This window comes from Squalius cephalus, assembly GCF_949319135.1.
Source record: "Squalius cephalus genome assembly, chromosome: 8".
NCBI classification, from domain to species: Eukaryota; Metazoa; Chordata; class Actinopteri; order Cypriniformes; family Leuciscidae; genus Squalius; species Squalius cephalus.
This window is the reverse complement of record NC_137129.1, coordinates 690,141-712,646: the sequence shown is the minus strand read 5'-3', so window position 1 is coordinate 712,646 and position 22,506 is coordinate 690,141. Positions and strand designations below refer to the sequence as shown.

At 41.0% G+C, this 22,506-nt stretch overlaps 1 protein-coding gene across 1 annotated transcript in view; it reads left to right on the top strand.

Moving 5' to 3' along the window:
- The window catches only part of epha10 (EPH receptor A10), a 144,573-nt gene that overhangs the window by 87,610 nt on the left and 34,457 nt on the right, over window positions 1–22,506 (top strand). Inside the window, 2 exon segments of the mRNA XM_079878905.1 lie at window positions 4,275–4,430; window positions 7,517–7,864. Of these exon segments, the coding sequence (XP_079735031.1) occupies window positions 4,275–4,430; window positions 7,517–7,864 (504 nt within the window).

Below are 22,506 nucleotides of genomic sequence, written 5' to 3'. Positions count from 1 at the left end.
TTTCTTCCATCGATTTTTTTCCTTCCAACTTTCTTTACATTTGTCCTTCCTTCCTTCTTCCACTCTTTCCTTGTTTCCAGTTCCTTTGTTCCTTCCATCCCACTTCCTCCTCTTTTCCTGTTTCATTTTCCTTCCATCTTTCTTTCCATCTGTATTTTAATTTTCTTCCTGCCTGCCTGCCTTCCTTCTATTCTTCCTTCTTTTCTTCCTTCTTTATCTCCCCCACTTTTTCTCTTCCTTTCAACTTTTCCTCTTTATTTTCTGTTTTCCCATTCCTTCGTTCATTACCTTCAACTTCCTTACCACTCACTTTTCCAATTTTTTCTTCCCGTCTCCTCCTTCCATCTTTTTCCTTCCTACATTTGTTACATCTGTCCTTCCTTTTTTCCTTCCTTTACTCTCTCCATCTTTCCTTGTTTCCCACTTCCTTTGTTCCTTCCCTCCCACTTTCTCTTCTTTTCTCCTGTTTCATTTTCCTTCCATCTGTATTTTTCATTTCCTTCCTTTCGTCTTTCCTTCCTTCTCAATTTACTTTTCTTATCCACCCTTTTCCCTCTTCATATCACTATGCCAAATCTCTCACACACTTTATGTAGTTCTATTTCTGTAACGAGGTTCCCCAGGACCTTCTGTGAGAAATTACACATGAAGTGGTCTATGATCTGTAAACGCAATGACCTGAATTCTCGAGTTCTGGTGACAGGAGATGGTTGTGCACACATGTAGCGATGCCTGACTCCTCTCGGATCTGCTCAGCGTTGTGCCTCTCCATCAGGGGCTCGGGCTCAGGCTCAGCTCTGGACATTTACAAATCTCCTCCATACTTGGCTAAATGGAAACCATCCATCAGAGTTGACAGGGAGCAAACAAAGCCCCAACATTAGCTGGTTCGACGCTTTTGATGATGTCATCCTTTGCTCCGAGCCTCTTGAGGTGGGTGACCTAATGTGTTTCATTGGGAAGGAAGGGAGAACACAGTGCAAGATCTGTTGATGAAGAAAGCAGGCAAACCAACAAGGGTTGACAGAACTCTAATGCAAGAAAAGTGTGAATGTCCAAAAAGTCCAAGACTGTGAGCAAGGGTGATCGTTGATTTGAGCCATAGCAGATCTGTGTGTTAATAAGAGAAGTGCATTGATGAGGATTGATCAGTGGAAGTGAGTGGGAGGCTGGGATTCAAGCCCCACGAGGCAGAGCTCGAATTATTCCTGTCCTGATTAGGATTAAGGCTGAGCTGCGTAATGTCCACTAATTCTGACTCTTGTCCGTGGTTTTTCTATTGTTCTGTTGGTAGTGATAAGCTGCATTGAATGTGGGAGTCTGAGAAGAAGGATTTGGGGGGAGAGATGGAGAAAATGGGAGGGAGTGAAAGAGACTGAGAAAGAGGATAAGAGTGGGATAAAAAGAAAAAAGAAGAGTGAAGGAAAATGGTGAGGTGTGTTAAGAGGATCAGAGATATCAGAATGAATGTGATGGACATGAAGAGAAAGAGTCTGTCCTTCGTCTCTCTCTAAATCCCTCTGAAAGGGACTCTATGTCCAGTTTAAGCCATTTATGGCTGCCATGTAAACCATAACTGGGGGAAATGTGAAAATGTGAGTGATTTTACCTGCGCAAAGCTAGGATGTTGTTATGGGTGTTTCAGGTGTGTGGTTAGAGCCCACACACAAATCTCTATGAATATCTGTTCCCAATTATATTTTAATTTTGCTGCTGTTACCAGACCACTGAAGGTGATTGTTTGTGACATTTGAGATTTGAAAAAAAAAAAAAAAAGAAGCTTTTGTGGCTCTGATTAATGCAGAGGCCATATCAAAGTCACTATAATCACTGTAACAGAATGCAGAGTTTTTGTGGTTCACCTGAACGGTTATTATTGCTCATTTAAACCCAATGGTCTACATTGTCACAGGAGCATGACGAGCATATGATAGGCAGGACCTTTAAAATAGACCTTTCACTCCTTCATTTATGTGGATTTATTCCATTCGCAAGGGATTCTTTCATAAATTGGAATTAGCAGCATTGAGGCAGTGATCTGAATATGATGACATGAATTATTGATTCGCTGACAGCTGCTTGCAAATCTAGCCTGACATTTGAAAAGAAGACGGCATGGAATTATAGCTAGAAAATAATGAAGGCCATTTGTGTCGAGACGAGAGAGGGAGAGCAAAGCAAACGTCTTTTTAGACTTATTAATATTCATTAAAACCTCCTGTCAGAGCGCCAATGAAACAATTCATTGCTCACGTTTACTGTATTACGTTCTTTATGATTTATTGATGTGTGTCCGAAGGAGCCGGGTGGTTATGAAGAGTCCCCTCAGCGAAATCTGATTGCTCACACAAAACCAGATATTTGTCAGCGAGAGACAAAGACTTCAGATTTTATTTCCAGTATTGTTTTTGTTTTGTTATTGCAAAAGCAACTTTTGCAATAAAATCTTTCTGCAGATATATTTTAATCTTTCACATGGAAATGTGTTACGGTCGCACTACCTGTGTTGTGTTCTGTCTTGAATTAAATGCTTCTGTTTCTATTAGTCTCATTTGTAAGTTGCTTTGGATAAAAGTGCCTGCTAAATGAACAAATTTAAATGATTTGTTTGTTCTCCATTAGAGTTAAAATGATGCATAATTTCAGATAATAAAACCAGACATAAAATTAGGCAGAGAATTCCCTAAAAAATGGCTAACTTGTATATGCTTTACCTCCTACATCTGAAAACTTAATCCACCGCCTCCTTTCCCTTTAGATCTTTTGAATCTTGGTTATCTTAGTTTTCTCTCAATCTGCATTATAGTTCCTCATGGCAGAATAGAGCCAATCATCTCACTGGTTTCTGTTAATCAACCCCTGCTGATGTCACATTAGATGATTGATCCACATTTAGTCAGCTGGTCTGTTGTGGAATTGGACAATTAATTTCGAGACCCTGGGATTTGTGTGTAATGTCAGCAGATATGGGTTGTGATCTCATTCCCTTCAGTGTGTTTGGCTTCAGCTGTTTGCACCACAGTCCTCCAGCAGCAGTGAAACACATTACAGTCGAGTTGTAAAGACAGCAGCAAAAACAAACACAGGTGTGATAACACACATTTTATCAGAGCTGTTTGCAGGAATTAACCTGACAAGCCATGAGCTTCGCTTTCACATTTCATACTCTGAGACGTGCTTGTGTTTTGGTGTGTATCTGTGTATGTGTTTTGAATTATGTGTGCTTTTATATTCCATATTCCATTTTGCGTTTTTCCCATTGTCTATCGGATTTTGCTTGCCCCGCTGGAAAACAGGAGTGTGTGTGTGTGTGTGTGTGTGTGTGTGTGTGTGTGTGTGTGTGTGTGTGTGTGTTTGCTGCTTGGGTCACTTTGTGCGTGTGTGCATCTCTGTGTATCCATGTGCATATTCACTGCATGTTTTCCAGAGAGTTGTTTTTATGATCCTGTCAGTGCATTGAGGCAATGATGAAGGGATTGTATAATGACTCAAAATGAAATTGGGGGATTGGCAAATGAATGGATGGATGGATGTTGCTGAGTGTAAGGATTTATAAATGATACTCTCAACATCCGCCTTGACAATGACCTTGGAAAATTTGCATACAAGTATAGCACCTTTTACAGGGATCAGCGATTTGCTGGTTAGCATAACCCAGTTAGCATAACCCAGTTAGCATGATCTGGTTAGCCCCTGTAGAGGCTGTAACAACACCATCTGGTTCTAAAAGGCAACTTTCTCCATTATATGCAGATTTTTTAAAAATTATTATTATTATTGTTTTGCAAGTAACAGACAAATTGTAATTTTATACTTTTTAATTTTTTAAGTTTGGTCTAGTGAACCCTGGGTGTTGTTTTTATCAGTGAGATGACTGAGTTACACATCCTTACACTCACTACGATGCAAGACTTACTTTTCTTTCCTACAGCGGCCATATTGAACATTGCGTTTCACTGTTGCACGAGTGTCTCCTCGGCTATTTCACGAGTGTGAGCTTCCATCACTTACTGTTCAGAAAGGCAACAAATAGCCCCTTAATCATGTGTAATATAAACCTCATTAGTTAGAAAGGCTTTAGTGACCAGAGGCTCAGTTCTCCACTAGCGTATTATGCTCCCAAGTGGTTCTTTTTCATGTTGGCTAATAAGGTCTGAAGCCATCTAACCTGTTCTGGCCTCAGGTTATAAGCGATGGCATTTTTCAGGCCTGCATTGAGTTCTTCTATGAGCTTCAGGTTTTGTTGTGACGGGTCTGTGTGTTTCTCTCTCCAGCCTGTCCTCCGGGCACGTATAAGATGTCTTCTCGACAGCAGGAGTGTTTCCCGTGTCCAGCGAACAGCAAGTCTGACGAAGAAGGCTCTGTGGTGTGTGTGTGTGAGGACGATCACTTCAGGACCCCGCTGGACCCTCCGTCCGCACCCTGCACTCGTAAGACTGCATGTCAATGCTTATGTGTGCATCAGTGTCCCAGAGCCAGTCCCAATGACTGGTGCTCTTCGAAAAAATTTACAGTCGTTTAAAAAAAAAAAAAAATTCTTCACCGGAATGGTACGAAACTTGGTAAAGGTTTTGGCACTTGTGTGAACACACAAAAAACATGGACATGATTGGAACAGGTTAAATGGTCCTGTAAAAATAGTCGCACTTGTGCTCCTCACAGTCAGAAATGAGCGCATTGGAAACGAATGGGAGACGAATTTCCTCTAGTGGAAGCGTTTGGAACTGCAGCCGAACATCTCACTGAAAGATAATTTTTTTGAGATATCAGGCTAAAATTTTTGGCTCAGATTTATGGCTTTGATTTTCTCGGTTTTAGAGTAAAACATGTTTTTGAAAATATACATTTCATATAAAAATGTAAATTAGTATTTTTGCAAATTTTTCATAATAAACGTAAAATTCTGTATTCACTTTTTAAAACTTTCTTCACTTCAGCAATAATCTGCCGAGTGTCGTCTTTAAAAAGAGATCAAACTTCAGTCTGTCGCTCTAAAGCGTTCGAGATTTACCAGTTTAAGTTGGAAATGTTATTTTCAGGTCTATGCTCAAAAAGTGAATAAATGGATTATAAAAACAGCGTAAATATAATTTAGTACCATAAAATCCCCTAAAAATACAAAATACTAAATAAAAAACATTATCAAACTAAAATATAGTACATTAGTTTAATTGAAATAAAAAATATTCCGGTATTTTTTGACCGACACACGGACATTTAACAAAAAAAATAAAAGTTAAATATAATGTTATATATGCAGTATATATTATATTTATATATATTACATATGCTTTCATTTAAGCATGTAACTTTTTGTTGTTAAAATATTTTATCCTATTCTGCCTTATTTTGCGAGAGAATTATTATCCATTATTGGATTGGATTATGTGGATTTCACTGAAAAGAAGCACAGCAGCATCAGCTCAGCCAATGGTGTGAGTTTAGGGCGGGGCTAATGTGTGCTGACCAATGAAAAACCATTTCCAGAAGAATCATTCTTTTTTGCAGTTTTGTTTAGTGGCTTTAGTGCTACAGAAATCACACACTTAACCTTTCAGTTCTTGTGTGACCAGCTGTTTATTCTGGGCTGAATGAGTCTCTGACTGCTTATGACTTTTATTTACACCATACTGTATTGATTAGGCTGCTGGTATAGAAGGCAGAGAAAGAGCCTGTGATAGTGTTAATTATAGATTCTACAGTCCCTCTTATGAGCACAAGCCTACAGTTTATTAGAGAGAGAGAGAGAGAGAGAGAGAGAGAGAGAGAGAGAGAGAGAGAGAGAGAGAGAGAGAGAGAGAGAGAGAGAGAGAGGGAGGAATGTCTGTAATGCAGAAAGAGACTGTAAATTGACAGAATTGAAAGGAGGAGACATTAAGTGGATGCCTGTGTGTGTGTGTGTGTGTGTGTGTGTGTGTGTGTGGTGATATATCCTGACTGCAGCTGTTCCCAGCGCTCATGGCCACACGTGGACCCCGTTGCATAATCCTTCAGAGCCTTTAATAAAACAATGCTTCTTGCACTTAAATTATTCTGTACACACACACACACACACACACACACCGCTTCAGCGTTTGTATTACACTTTCATTATTATCTGCTGCATTTATGAGACATACGGCTCTCTTCAATCACCTTGATCTCAAAATGAAAACTAAACACATGCATGCACCAGAAATTACTATTTATTTATTTATTTTACTATTCTTTTACTACTCACTCACAATCACACTTACTCACACTCACTCACAATCACACAATGAGAGTGAGAGTGAGAGTGAGAGTGTGTGTGTGTGTGTGTGTGTGTGTGTGTGTGTGTGTGTGTGTGTGTGTGTGTGTGTGTGTGTGTGTGTGTGTAAGGGCAGCGTCTGCTCTTGTAGTGCTCCTGGTCTGAGCTGACGATGAGTATCTTAAAGCTCTGGTGACATTTAGATGTCTTCTGCTGCTGAAAGATTCTTGTTTGACAGACGACATTATAGACGCTGGTCTCCGTCCTCGACCCGCTCGACCCGAGTCAACAGAACATACAGAACAGCAGCAATTACTTCATCCGATTCAATTCTGTCAATTTACAGTCCCCTTCTGCATTACAGACATTCCTCTCTCTCTCTCCCTCTCTCTCTCTCTCCCTCTCTCTCTCTCTCTCTCTCTCTCTCTCTCTCTCTCTCTCTCTCTCTCTCTCTCTCTCTTCCATGGCCTGCGTTCATTTCCTCTCAAGTGATTTTAAGCCTCAAGCTCTGTTAAGCTTCACCCAGTTGTATCTAATTGGGTTAAATTATTTAAAAGAATTAGTTCATTGAGGGGTAATTATCATCATGTTAATTAGAGTATCTTTTTCTTTTTCTTTTTTTTTTGGTGGTAATGAACATTCAGTATTTTTATTGTAATCAAGCTCAACAAGCACCATTTATTGCGCACTAATCAGTTCAGTTCAATTCAAAATGTGCTTTATTGGCATGACAATTTTTTCAATGTATTGCCAAAGCATTTCCAATCATCATGATCTTGAGACAGGCATCAATGTATCTTCCTGCTAGTAGGATACAATCTCTTTTTTCACCTAATAAATAATTTCACCTTATAAGAAAAGATATATTTATATATATTTTAACACGTTGAAGACCTTTCTCAAACAAAACGAGTCCATATTTCATTTCTGAAAGCCGGGCTAAATGAGCAAGCTCTGTTACTGTATTCCTATCATGGGTCAGACCCTCAGTCACCTCTCAGGTGTTGAATACAGAACATGTCAGTAATCACACTGGTAACTTCTATAACTAAGTAAAATCTCATAAGCCTAGAGAAGTCATTCAACTCATGTGATATTTAGAAAGGAAAAATATTGATTAATACCTTGATTATAATCACTCATTAGATTCCAGAATCCACTCATTCAATACAGTTTCTTTAATTTCACCTTATTTCAACATTTTTGCTGGTAATGAACATTTCAGTATTTTTATTGTAATCAAGCTCAACAAGTTCTTCCTTTATTCACTGTAATCTCGTCCCGCAGGTCCTCCGTCTCCTCCTCGGGATCTGGTCTTCACACTGAAACAGTCGACGCTGGTGCTGGACTGGGCCGGGCCCAGTGACTCTGGGGGCCGCGGGGATCTGAGCTACAGCGTGGGCTGCCGCCGGTGTGTCGGGCCCCCGAGGGCCCCGAGGGTCCAGTGTGAGCCGTGTGGATCCAGCGTGGGCTTCGTCCCGCAGCAGAGCGGCCTGACCGAGAGAACCGTGACCCTCGTGAACCTGCTGCCCAACTCCAACTACTCCTTCAGCGTCGAGGCTCGCAACGGCGTCTCAGAGCTGCTGCCCAACAAACGCTTCTACACACAGGTCAACGTGTCCACCAGCCTGCCAGGTACAGCGTTCACACACACTTAAACACACACTTAAACACACACAGGTCAACGTGTCCACAAGCCTGCCAGGTACAGCGTTCACACACACTTAAACACACACTTAAACACACACAGGTCAACGTGTCCACGAGCCTGCCAGGTACAGCATTCCCACACTCTTAAACACACACTTAAACACACACAGGTCAACGTGTCCACAAGCCTGCCAGGTACAGCATTATAAAGTCAGAATCGGTGATATAAAGTCAGAATTGCAAGATATAAACTCACAATTGTGTTAGGGTACAGCATTCACACACTAGTGTTCATTCAGGGTTATTCCCTACACACTCAGGCTACGGCTACATTAATCCGGATACATTTGAAAACAGCGTTTTCGTTTAAAAACGCTCTCCGTCCACACTAGTGTTTTCCGGCGTGTCAGTGTGGATGAGCCAGCTTGCCAGATACATCATTTACACTAGTGTTTATGCTGTGTTGTTTCCTACACACTTAAAGAGCCAATATTATGCCTTTGATTGTGTTTTGGGCTCTGCTAGAACAGGTTTCATGCTGTGATTTGGTGCTCTTTGGTCTAATGAAATGTAACATTTGTTTATTGTTGAAGAATTTTTTTCTTCATTGGAATGGTACGAAGGTTTTGGCACTTGATGTGTGAACACTCACCAAAAAATCATGGACATGATTGGAACAGGGTAAATGGTCCTGTAAAAATAGTCTTGTGCTCCTCGCGGTCAGAAATGAGCGGATTGGAAACGAATGGGAGACGAAGTTCCTCTAGTGGAAGCGTTTGGAACTGCATCCGAACACACACTCACTGAAACACACAATCACTGAAACACACACTCACTGAAACACACACTCGCCGAAACACACTCTCACTGAAACACACTCTCACTGAAACACACAATCACTGAAACACACACTCACTGAAACACACACTCACTGAAACACACACTCACTGAAACACACTCTCACTGAAACACACACTCACTGAAACACACTCGCTGAAACACACACTCACTGAAACACACTCTCACTGAAACACACACTCACTGAAACACACACTCACTGAAACACACACTCACTGAAACACACAATCACTGAAACACACACTCACTGAAACACACACTCACTGAAACACACAATCACTGAAACACACACTCACTGAAACACACACTCACTGAAACACACTCGCTGAAACACACACTCGCTGAAACACACTCTCACTGAAACACACACTCACTGAAACACACTCTCACCGAAACACACTCTCGCCGAAACACACTCTCGCCGAAACACACTCTCGCCGAAACACACTCTCACTGAAACACACACTCACTGAAACACACACTCACTGAAACACACACTCACTGAAACACACTCGCTGAAACACACTCTCACTGAAACACACACTCACTGAAACACACTCTCACTGAAACACACACTCACTGAAACACACTCTCACTGAAACACACTCTCACTGAAACACACACTCGCTGAAACACACACTCGCTGAAACACACACTCGCTGAAACACACTCTCACTGAAACACACACTCGCTGAAACACACACTCACCGAAACACACACTCACTGAAACACACTCTCGCTGAAACACACTCTCGCTGAAACACACACTCACCGAAACACACTCTCAGCGAAATACACACTCACCGAAACACACTCTCACCGAAACACACTCTCACCGAAACACACACTCACTGAAACACACACTCACTGAAACACACTCTCACTGAAACACACACTCACCGAAACACACTCTCACCGAAACACACTCTCGCTGAAACACACTCTCACCGAAACACACTCTCACTGAAACACACACTCACTGAAACACACACTCACTGAAACACACTCTCACTGAAACACACACTCTCACTGAAACACACTCTCACTGAAACACACACTCACCGAAACACACTCTCACTGAAACACACACTCACCGAAACACACTCTCACCGAAACACACTCTCACCGAAACACACTCTCACTGAAACACACTCTCACTGAAACACACACTCACTGAAACACACTCTCACTGAAACACACACTCACCGAAACACACTCTCACTGAAACACACTCTCACTGAAACACACACTCTCACTGAAACACACTCTCACTGAAACACACACTCACCGAAACACACTCTCACTGAAACACACACTCACCGAAACACACTCTCACCGAAACACACTCTCACCGAAACACACTCTCACTGAAACACACTCTCACTGAAACACACACTCACCGAAACACACTCTCACTGAAACACACACTCACCGAAACACACTCTCACTGAAACACACTCTCACTGAAACACACACTCACTGAAACACACTCTCACTGAAACACACACTCACTGAAACACACACTCACCGAAACACACTCTCACCGAAACACACTCTCACCGAAACACACTCTCACCGAAACACACTCTCACTGAAACACACACTCACTGAAACACACACTCACTGAAACACACTCTCACTGAAACACACACTCTCACTGAAACACACTCTCACTGAAACACACACTCACCGAAACACACACTCACTGAAACACACACTCACTGAAACACACACTCACTGAAACACACTCTCACTGAAACACACTCTCACGGAAACACACTCTCACTGAAACACACTCTCACTGAAACACACACTCACTGAAACACACACTCGCTGAAACACACACTCGCTGAAACACACACTCGCTGAAACACACACTCACTGAAAGAAAATCTCACTGAAACAAATTTTGAGCTTGTTTAGATTTATGGCTTTGATTTTTCTCACAGTTTTAGAGTAAAACATGTTTTTGAAAAGATATTTCAAATAAAAATTTTAAATAGTATTTTCCCACATTTTTCATAACAATAAATGTAAAATTCTGTAACTTTTTTTACGTTCACTTTTTGAAACTTTCTTCACTTGAGCAATAATCTGCCGAGTGTCGTCTTTAAAAAGAGATCAAACTTCAGTCTGTCGCTCTAAAGCGTTCAAGATTTACCAGTTTAAGTTGGAAATTTAATTTTCAGGTCTATGCTCAAAAAGTGAATAAATGGATTATAAATACAGCGTCAATATAATTTAGTACCATAAGATCCCCTACAAATACAAAATATGAGATAAAAAACATTATCAAACTAAAATAAAGTACATTAATTTAATTGAAATAAAAAATTTCGGTTGTTTTTGACCGACACGCGAAGAGCACCAGAGGGTTCAGCAAATAAAGTGCATTAGTCGAGGTTTACTTTTTTATGAGGGTGAAACCTGTTTAAGAGACAGTTGTGTGAGTTTGTGTGAGTTTGTTTGTGTGAAACACCACTGGGTTCATTTAGTCATTTAGCTTGAAAACCAGATCTCACATCGCAGCGTTCACATTATTCAGAGTTGTGTGTTACAGTGATTGCTGTTATTGATTCCTCTCTAAGACGGTTTTCACGGAGCAAATGATGTTGAGAGAGTGTTTGAGGACAGCATTAAACCCGCAGATGTTTCTCTCTCATCTCTCTTTGATTTGAGTGGAACAGTCCCTGTTTCGAGTCAAACGAGGCTGTGATAAAGCAGCTTACTCTTCTCAGTTTCATTGCTTTCCGTCTCACTGATGTCTTTCTATATTGTGTGGGATTAAACAGAGCTTCTGTTCTCTGTAATGAGATCGCCACGGTCAGGGCTCATGCTTTCATTATAGTTATTATAATACACCTCTTTTTTATTTGTTATTTTATTTGTGGCCACTGATTCAATCCAATAACACATCTGCACATGTTCATGAAGGGAAGAATTGTGCTTATAGCAGAAATGACTGATGTTAAACATAATCATACCTGCATAATGTGTGACTATTGTCCATTTTTAGTGTCAAAAACTTTGAATGTATCGTGTGTGTGTGTGTGTGTGTGTGTGTGTGTGTGTGTGTGTGTGTGTGTGTGTGTGTGTGTGTGTGTGTGTGTGTGTGTGAGAGAGAGAGAGAGTTGATGTCAGGGCACAATGTCCTGTAGAGGTATTTGATGACAAAGTTGAAGACCTGATACTCTGTAGTGTGCACTGGGCATTTACATAATACAGTGTGCAATGTACTGTATGTGTATGTACGTGTGTGTGTGTGTGAGAGGGCAGGCAAATTCTTTGGAACTGGCCGCTCACACACACACACACCAGCTGTTCACTGAGCCCTGCTTGACTCCAGATGTTGCTCTTATACAACTTCATTTTGTAATAGGTCAGCACTAAAAATGGAGCGTGTGCTGATGGGTCGACACACACACACACACACACACACACACACACACACACACACACACACACACACACACACACACACACACACACACGTCTGTCTTTCTATCATGGTGGCCACTGTCCATTGACTTGTGCTGTTAGTAATTCGAGACAATGATATTTTCTTGCTCCTAAACAAAGCCTCACAAAGCTTTCTGCATTAAGACATTATTCACTATGTTAATATGCCATTTACCTGGAGGTAATTTCAGGTTTACAGGGGGCATTTACTGCAGTCCCCACAATATAGACAAAACCTGATACACACACACACACGCTACCCATACACATACTCATCACAAAAACGTTCTGCATTTTTACATTTTCCAAATATATATTTGGAATACATAATATTCCAAATAAACATAATTTAATGCATTTCCCTCGTGGGAACTGCTGGATATAATATAAACCTGTACACACAGTCACAATCACTCTCACACTCACACGCACGCACAAACACGCGCACACACACACACACACACACACACACACGCATGCACAAACACGCGCACACACACACACGCACACACACACACACACACAGAGAAACACAAAGGCTGAATGATCTGCATATTTATTAAAGCATCAGATCTCTTTCATCAAGACTTCTACACACTCAGATTTTGCTTTCCATTAAAAGTAAATTGCAGAGCGTTTATTTGGCACTCGACTTCTGTGCGCCTTTCATTATGTGACGCTCTTTCCAACACAATTGCTTTTCTCAGCCAAAAAAATGACTTTCTTTGTCTCTCACACCTTTTCAGTGGTCGAGTTCCTCTCCTGTCCCCCTTCAGGACGAATCCAAATGAACTTTTATCCACACCTGCCAAAAACAAATTAATTGAGAAAATTTGATAAAATGAGAATATTTTGCACCTATATGTCTATAAGTCTATATATGTATATAAGTCTCTTCTGCTCATTTATTTGATCAAAAATACAGTAAAAACTGTGAAATATTACTCCAGTGTAAATCAGCTGTTCTCTATGTGAATATACAGTAAAGTGTAATTTATTCCTGTGATCAAAGCTGAATGTTCAGCATCATTACTCCAGTCTTCAGTGTCACATGATCCTTCAGAAATCACTCTAATATGATGATTTGATGCTCAGGAAACATTTATGATTATTATCAGTGTTGAACAATTTTATTTTATGTTGCATATAAAAAGGTAATTTAGGTTTCATGACTTGAGGGTGAGTAAATTATGACATATTTACAAATTTCCTAAACCCTTAACGCACCAACACACCTACAACACACCATTGGCAGAACAGTTAATTTCGTGCTCAAAATCGCACACTGTAAACTAAACTCCAACACTAATTTTCAAAATACAATAATACACTAGCAACAATACACTATGTCTACCAAAACACTGCAAACATGTCTCAAAATCAAATAATTTTTCAAAACACTAACATATGTTCTCGTCCACCAGGAAGATTTAGTCAGTCATAGCACAATGTCATAAAAACACTGACATCAGATGGAATTACAGAAACTGCATTATTTTATAAGTGTCAGGTCTGCCCTTATGCAACAGACAGTATATTGTACTGATCATAGATTGTGTTTTGCACTGCCGTTTCTTTTGAAGCCTCTCTACATTTTTGTTTTGTTGGGTTTAGGTCTTTTGCTGCAGAAATTCAATAAAAAAGACCCGTCTCAGAGTGCTTTATAGAGTGTACGGTTACAGTATACCATATGGTCATGCGACTGAAGGAACCTCAACACCTGAGTGTGTTTCCTAGATGGGAATCAGCTGTGATTTATATATTTGCATAATTCAATCAGCTGTTTCTCAGTAACAATAGAATAAATACAGGGAATATATTTGTGTTTCAGCTCACAGTATAAGCAGCTGTTTACCTTGACTTTATCCTGTAAGGTTAGGTTTAGAACATGTGTTCTCTGTTCTGACATACAGTGTTAAAGCATTGGTAAATTTGGCAGTAAAAATCCATTGTTTTGGTCTTGTTTGAGCTTGTGTGTAAAAGAAGTTCAAGCATTTTAAATTTGTGTTAATTGTATGCATTTTGTGTTGAAGCAACAAGAAATGTGTTAATAGTATAGCTTACAAAATGTAGTGCTAACTGTGTTAAGAGTTGTGGAAAATTGAGTTAGTGTTAGTGTCCATATGAAAACTTGGGGTGGCAGTGGCTCAGTGGTTCATGTAGGTTGTCTACAAACCGGAAGGTTGGTGGTTCAATCCCCGGTTCCACCTGACCAAGTGTCGAGGTGTCCATGAGCAAGACACCTAACCCCAGCTTGCATGGCTGACACCGCTGTCGGTGTATGGGTGAATGTGAGGCTATGTAAAGCGCTTTGGTGGCCATAGGTCTGTGAAAGCGCTATATAAATGCAGTCCATTTAGCATTCCATATAAAAAGAGAATAACCAATTAAAGGTTCTATTTTTATATATCTATATGGATTATCAAAAAATAGGTATTTTTAAACAACATTTCTCTTTATTTTTCAAGATAAAATAATATCTCTCATAGAATCACTGATATTGTGGTTTAATGTTTTGGTTATTGCTAATGTTTCTATTTCTCTCCTCATTTGTAAGTCGCTTTGGATAAAAACATCTGCTAAATGATTAAATATAATGTAAATATCATGTGTTGAACTGTTGAGTTTGATTTGAGAAAAACCCAAGTCAGTGTAACATTCTGAAGTACATATAATGTAATTGGCTTATTTAAAACAGCTTCCCTTCTCCATATGCGAGTGATAATCTGAATGCAGGAGGTTAAACCCGTCAGACATGCACACACACCCATAAACACCCACACAAATGTTCACAAGTGTGTAAGAACGGTAATAATCTGTGTAGATCCCTGTGGTTTCTGAAGAAAAGAAGCGAAGCAGCTCCTGCTTTCATGCGATCCTCCGTCAGCGCCTGCGGTGGCCCGATAAAGCCCGGCTCAAAGACTCCTCCTCAAACACTGGGAATCCGTTTGGTCAGGGGGAACTTCTCATCGACCTGTGCTCTTAAACCCGACACCGGCTACGAGCCAATGCTGCCGGATGCGAACCGTGCTTATTCTGAGAGGAAGGTTAAAGAGCCCATATTATGCCCTTCTTCAAAGTCTTGATGTTTTCAGGCTTTGCTAGAACAGGTTTTCCTGCTTAAATGTTGATTATTTTCCTCATATTCTCCATTGTTGCGGCTCCTCTCTTCCCAGTCTGTCAGTAACGCTCTGTTTACTTCCTGTCTCTATGAAGCCCCTCCTTCTGAAAAGCACACTGTGCTCTGATTGGTCGGCTGAAACAGTGTGTTGTGATCATAGACTGTAAAGAATAGAGCATTTTTGAAGCCCAAAGTGGGCGGAGCCGGCCGTCTCCATCTTGGAAGCGCGTCACTCCCGGATAAACGGAAATGTGCAGCGAGGCGGATTAGCTGAGGTGACGTGACGCTAACAGACAGCAGACAAACGGCTAGCAGTGACATCAGCGGTAATCCAGCTGTCACTCAAGTGGCCACACCCATAATTATGCAGAACTTTAAGGCTCAATATAATTTAAACGGATGAGTTATAAAATAATTCACCCGCCTCACAGTCGTCATGAAGGGCAACATTAGCGATATAGACCAAAACCACTTTTTGAACCAGATTGTAAACATGATTTTTTTCTGCTGTGAAGTTGAGCATTTTAACATGGGGGTTTATGGGATTGAGTCTCGTCTGCAGCCGGCCTCTAGTGGCCAGTCGATGAACTGCAGTTTAATCACTTCAGTGTTGGATTCAAGAGTGTAAAGTTGCCGCTTGGTTGTGATTGGTCGAGCGCTTCGAGTGTGTTTGGGAAATGTCCCGCCCCTTACCATAACCGCCAGTTTAACACACTACTAACTATCTCAACCAGGCCCCGCCCCTTTATTCTGCGCATTAATTATTTAAATGAGGAATATTGTGACGTGTTCATTCCCGGAAGAAACTCAAGACTACAATGGAGGCATTTCGGGAGTTCAGGAACACTGACTCTGATATAGAGAAGAACTGGAGCTTCTTCATCCTCAAACAGGAACATTACACAGTAAAGAAAGATGGGAAAAAAACAGCACAATAGATCCTCTTTAGTGTTTCCGTCTGCGAGGACGAGAGCAGGGATTGGCGAACAGGTTTAGTGTAGGTTTGCACTCAAAGTCACGGATGCAGTATTCATAAAGGTCATTGGTTTGTTTATGGCATGTTGTCTCAGGCCCATCATGCTCTCTGTTCGCGTGGAGCCCGTCACGGTTCAGGGAGAAACAAACACTGGCTCATACGACTGCTTATGACACACACACACACGCAGACACACACACACACACACACACACACACACACACACACACTAACCCTGAAGGTACAAGCAATAAAACCTCCAACACTCTTCACAGTATTAGTGACAATATATATGGATAGTTGATGGTGGACCACGTTATAATAGTACAGGAAATACTGTAATTAAAAAGGTAAAGTCGAACCAGCCAGACCGCTTCAACATCGAGTGCGTCATGTGTGTGTGTGTGTGTGTGTGTCTGCAAACTGAGTTGTGTTACAGATTCATTTTAACAAGGCATCTGTTCAGGCTGAATCAATGTGAATTTATAAACGGAAATAACTCTGACGGCTTTCCAACCCCTGTGATTGTGTGTGTGCGTGTGTGTGTGTGAGAGAGAGAGAGAGAGAGAGAGAGAGAGAGAGAGAGAGAGAGAGATTGTAAAGGCTTTTTGTCACCATGGATGAGTCACTTATTTGTGTGGTAAAAACTCCATCGGCTGCATGAATGTGTAACTGCTTCATTCAGATCTTTATATTCTCTCATGACACATAGTCATTTTTAAAGTGCCTCGTACACCATGTAATACTGCGGATCTGACAATATTAGGGCGTGAATATGAGTTATGAATCAGCCATGAATGAGACCCAAAAAGTGGGCAGATTTGGGTCACGTCTCTGATCTGAGTTTGGACCCGATCTGCTCTGATACACAGAACACTGAGACAAAGCCCTGTGTGTGTGTGTGTGTGAGTGTGTGTGTGTGTGTGTGTGTGTGTGTGTGTGTGAGTGTGAGTGTGTGTGTGTGAGTGTGAGTGTGAGTGTGAGTGTGAGTGTGAGTGTGAGTGTGTGTGTGTGTGTGTGTGTGTGTGTGTGTGTGTGTGTGTGTGTGTGTCTTCTGAGGGAGAAGGGAGGGGTCAACAGAGAGGGATTGACATTTCAATATCTTCAGAGGATTATTCTGCTGCTTTAGATGGGAAAGCATGTGGAGCTCTCCGGGATCCGGCACCTCTGGGGTGAGAAAGGGATAAGAGGAGGACATGGAGAGAGAGAGAGTGTGTGTGTGTGTGTGTGTGTGTGTGTGTGTGTGTGTGTGTGTGTGTGTGTGTGTGTGTGTGTGTGTGTGTGTGTGTGTGTGTGTGTGTGTGTGTGTGTGTGTGTGTGTGTGTGTGTGTGTTTGTGTGTGTTACCAACTCTCTCTCTCTCTCTCTGCTGTAATGGGGAAACGAGAGAGAGAGAGAGAGACAGATTGAGTCATCATCCTCCATTCACTGACACACTCTCCAATTTGCCTCCTTTGTCACAGAGTGTAAAGGATTTTAATTGGTCGTCTTCCTCGCTTCTAACGGTGAAGGTGTTTGTGGTAATCAGGGATGTTTCTGAGAGCTTGTTATGCTTCATGCGTGGAGTTCGTGTAGAATTGAGCTCCAGACGTTCTTGCATCATAGAGTGTGAAGAGAGAAACAGACTCAGACAGACGGACGTCAGAGAACATCAAACTGACTCTGAGTCGCAGTGATTTAATGCACTCTTTATTTAGCCTTTAAGATTAAAGAGCACGCCATTAGATTAGTTCTGCAATCCTTCTCATGAATGTAAGACAGCTGTATATCATTTATACTTGAGCAGCTTCAGATTTAGTTCGTTCAACTCATTTCCATGAATCAGTTCAAAGATTCCACTGCAGTGAATCGATTCACTGACGACGTGTCCCGATCAGGAGGGTCCTTCTTTCTCAGGCGAGTGGGTCGATCCTTCGCCCAGGACTGTGGAAACTGTGGGCTTGGCCTCTGAGGGGACCCAGCTCATAAGTTCTGGTCTCTCAACTGAGGTTGTTGAGATCATTCTCCACTTCAGAGCTCCATCCACACGGAAACTGTATGCCTTGAAGTGGAGACTTTCACTTCCTGGTGTGGAGAGCTCCAGTTGGACCTGGTTAACGGCCCAGTGGGTGCAGGAGCGCTTCTCCGCAGGGTTATCCCCCTCACCCTGAAGGTGTACGTGGCGGCACTCGCTGCTTACCACCTCCCTTTGAGTGGAGTATCTTTGAGGAGACACGCACTAAAAACTTTTTTCCTTTGTGGCACTTTGAGGCTGAGGCCAGCTGTCCACACGAGGGTGCCGACATTGGACTTGGCTGTTGTACTAGAAGGCCTCTCCCTAGCTCCATTCGAGTTTCTGAAAATATCTCTCTAAAGACTGTCTTTCTCCATGCTATTTCGTCTCTCAAGAGAATTGGAGACATTCAAACACTTTCGGTATCTCCCTCGTGCATGGAATTTGCTCCTGGTATGGTAAGAGGTTTTCTTCACCCTAAGACCAAGTTACGTTCCTAAGGTTCCTACTAATACTGTAAGACCTTGAGCATTGCAGGCTTTCTGCCCTCTTCTGGACGTCAGACCTGGAGAAACTTTTTTGCTCTGCCTGGTTAGGGCCTTCGATGCTTACGTCCACAGAACTGTGGAGAAAGAACTGTGCCCAGCATCTAAGCCGAGGATGAGCAAGTGAGTGATCGAGGCCATCTCACTTGCTTATGAGTCGGCAGTCGGCCTTCACCTTTGGCTGTACGGGCCCACTCCTCTAGGAGTATGACTGCACCAGTCCAGGGGCGCAGGTGCTTTCGCCTAGATGTGCACATTGATTTCACACAGACGGACACTTGCTCTAATGGCGGCGTGGGTATTAGCATTCCCACAGCGTTTCGACGCAGCTCGAGTTCCCTTGAAAGTGAACGTCTCGGTTACATATGTAACCCTAGTTCCCTTAAGAGGGAACGAGATGCTGCGTCACCCTGCCATACTCCCGGCATGCCCGTGATCGACTTGCTTCAGCCTAACAGAAGCTGACACTGTTTGGTTAAGGTGTGCTTTATAGTTTCCTGGCCGATGACGTCACATGACGTTCCGTCACGCCATTGGACTGGTTTCATACGTGCTTCATGACGCAATCACGCAGAGGCGTTCCCACAGCGTTCCCACAGCGTTCCCACAGCGTTTCGACGCAGCGTCTCGTTCCCTCTTCAGGGAACTAGGGTTACATACGTAACCGGGACGTTTGGTGAGCAGAAGAGACTCTGTTAAAACTTTTACATTTAGTGTATTCATTAAAAAAAAAAAATATATATATATATATATATATGTTTGAAAAATTTTACTGAAAAAAAAAACAAAAAAAAACAAATGCTTAATTATTATTTTTCATTATTTAAAATTATTACCATTATAACCATTAAAATGGTCATTACTGTATATATATATATATATTTATCTGTGTCACCCAGCCCTACTGTGTGTGTTTGCTTAGTGCATTTATGGTTTGTAATAAATATCTCATAATTGCATTTTTGATGGGTTATGCATGAAGAATATGTTTAGGATGCTGTGTGTGTGTGTGTGTGTGTATGTGTGTGTGTGTGTGTGTGTGTGTGTGTGTGTGTGTGTGTGGGTGGGTGGGTGTGTGTGCATGTGCGTGTGTGTGTGTGAGTGTGTGTACGTGTGTTTATGTGTGTGTGTGTGTGTGTGTTAGTGAGTGTGTGTGTGTGTGTGTGTGTGTGTGTGTGTGTGTGTGTGTGTGTGTGTGTGTGTGTGTGTTAGTGAGTGTGTGTGTGTGTGTGTGTGTGTGTGTGTGTATGTGTGTGTGTGTGTGTGTGTGTAGCTGTAGGGGGTTGATGAGTTTCTGTCTCCACTCCCACTGCTCAGGCAATCTTGTGATGAGACCGATGGCCTAATGCTTTGATTGACAGCTGTCTGTCATTTCTAGGGGGAGATATCAGTCTGCCAGACCACCCTGTCTTTGCTTCTTTTCTTTCTCTCTCTCTCTCTCTCTCTCTCTCTCTCTCTCTCTCTCTCTCTCTCTCTCTCTCTCTCTCTCTCTCTCTCTCTCTCTCTCTCTCTCTTTCTCTCTCTCTGTGTGTGTGTGTGTGTGTGTGTGTGTGTGCGCTTGCGTGTGAGTATTTATTGTACTCAGAGCTGATTTTTCTTCAGTTGTGTGTAATTCTGCTGCACTTGTCCTGAACTCTTCTGGCAGTGTGTGTGTGTGTGTGTGTGTGTGTGTGTGTGTGTGTGTGTGTGTGTGTGTGTGTGTGTGTGTTTCTCTCCTGTGCTGTCGGCTTGCTTTACGCTGTGTCTGTTACTCACAGTGTTGCTGCTTTAAAGGAAAACGAAGCTCCTCATATTTCTGTCAGACACTTTTCTCACTGTGTTTTTCATCTTTTCTGTATTTCTCTCCGATTTCCTCTATTTTTAAGTTGGGTGAAAAATAAGCTTCTAACATTGATTGATTCTGCTTGAATCTTTAGGAGTTTTCTGTGTACGTTTGTGTTAAATGTTTGGACAAACAAACAAATAAATAAATAAACAAACGCACTTCCCCTTTATTTACTTCCGTACTTCTATTTCCGTACTGTCTTCTATTTTGCTTGAAGATGTAGATGCAGTTTTAAAATGGAACTTTCAAAACTTTGCTCTGTTTGCTCTCAACCAATGGCATGAGTTGGGGGCGGGGCTATCTGTGTGGCCAGCCAATGATAGACGAGGGGTGTTCATTTTTGAAAAATAGTCAACGGTCATTGTTGTGGCAGTTTAGTGTTAGAATTGATGCATAAATTACACGTTTAATCTGAGCTAAAGAAATTGGATTTCTATACTGATGAAGTTTGAAATTTAATGCAAAATGGCAGATCTGATTTATTTTTTGCCCTCCGTGTCTGTTTACAGTTCCTGGACTCGTTCGTTTGCTCTATTTCTTCCCTCTTTAAAAGCCTTTTCTCCCATCTATCTCCTTTCCTTCACCAGGCTTCCTCGTTCCCTCTCTTCCTCTCCTCCGCCTCTCTGTCGCAGGTGTTGTAATATCGTTCTTTAGATGGAAATATAAATGTCTCGCAGGCATCAGTCTCAGCAGGACGACAGAAATCCTCCCTCTATTCTATCCTTCTCGCTCTCCCTGCCATAATAGAAATGATAATAGCAACTCTATCAACCTGCCCAGCTGGTGAAGCATTCTGGGTAATGCGTTCCACCCTTTGTTTGTTTATTTCACAATAGTTTTTCTTTATTTATTTCTTGCTACCAGAATGTAAATGTGTGTGTGTGTGTGTGTGTGTGTGTGTGTGTGTGTGTGTGTGTGTGTGTGTGTGTGTGTGTGTGCTTGTGGAAGCTGCTTTTCTCCACATTCTGGAGTCAATAATGTGCTGGATATAAAAAAATATGTTTATTCAATATTTAATTTATATATAAAAATTGATATTTATAGAACTGAATGAAATACAAGTGTAGTAATAATATTAACATGCGTGCACACACACATATTTATAACCAGTAAACATTAAGCAATTGAAGGATAAAGTTTTCAAAATTTGCATCAATTCTAAAAAAAGGTTTTGTCACTGTAATAATTGTTTCTGATAGTTTGATCCAGCCATGTCGTTTATAGGTGTAATAAAATAAAAAATAAGAAATAAAATAAGAAATTTTCTATGATTATGTGTGCGAGCTTCTCCTCTTGGTTATATGTTTTTGAGCTTGTATTTTCCTTTACAAACTTTGTTTAGTATATTCAGTATATTTCTTTAATCAAGAAAAAATTAAGATATTAATATTTGTTTTCCCCTCATATTGTCAAATAAGTTTTATTTTTAGTATTTATTTTTTATTTACAAAATAGTATTTATTCATTTTGAATTAGCTGCTTTATTTTTTCAGTAAGTTTTTGTCATTTTTTTATTATGTGCTTTTTGTCATTTTTATTCATTTTTTTTTATAAATTTATATTTGTGCTTATTTTTTTTTCCTGTTTAGTTTAGTCATTTTAGTACTTAAACTTCTATTATTTAATTTAGTTGCCAATGCAACATTTCTAGTTTTCTAATTTTAAAGTTAATTTAATATTTTAGCCTTGTCGATGCATAAGTTATCATGTCTGTTTTATTTTTTTCTTAAATGTAGAATTTAAAAAACAGTATAAAAATATAAAAAAATATAGAATTGGTTGAATATATAATTTTTAAATTCATAGTGTTTAGTTTTCTGCAGTGTTTAGTTTTCTTAGTTGTCCCTCCTC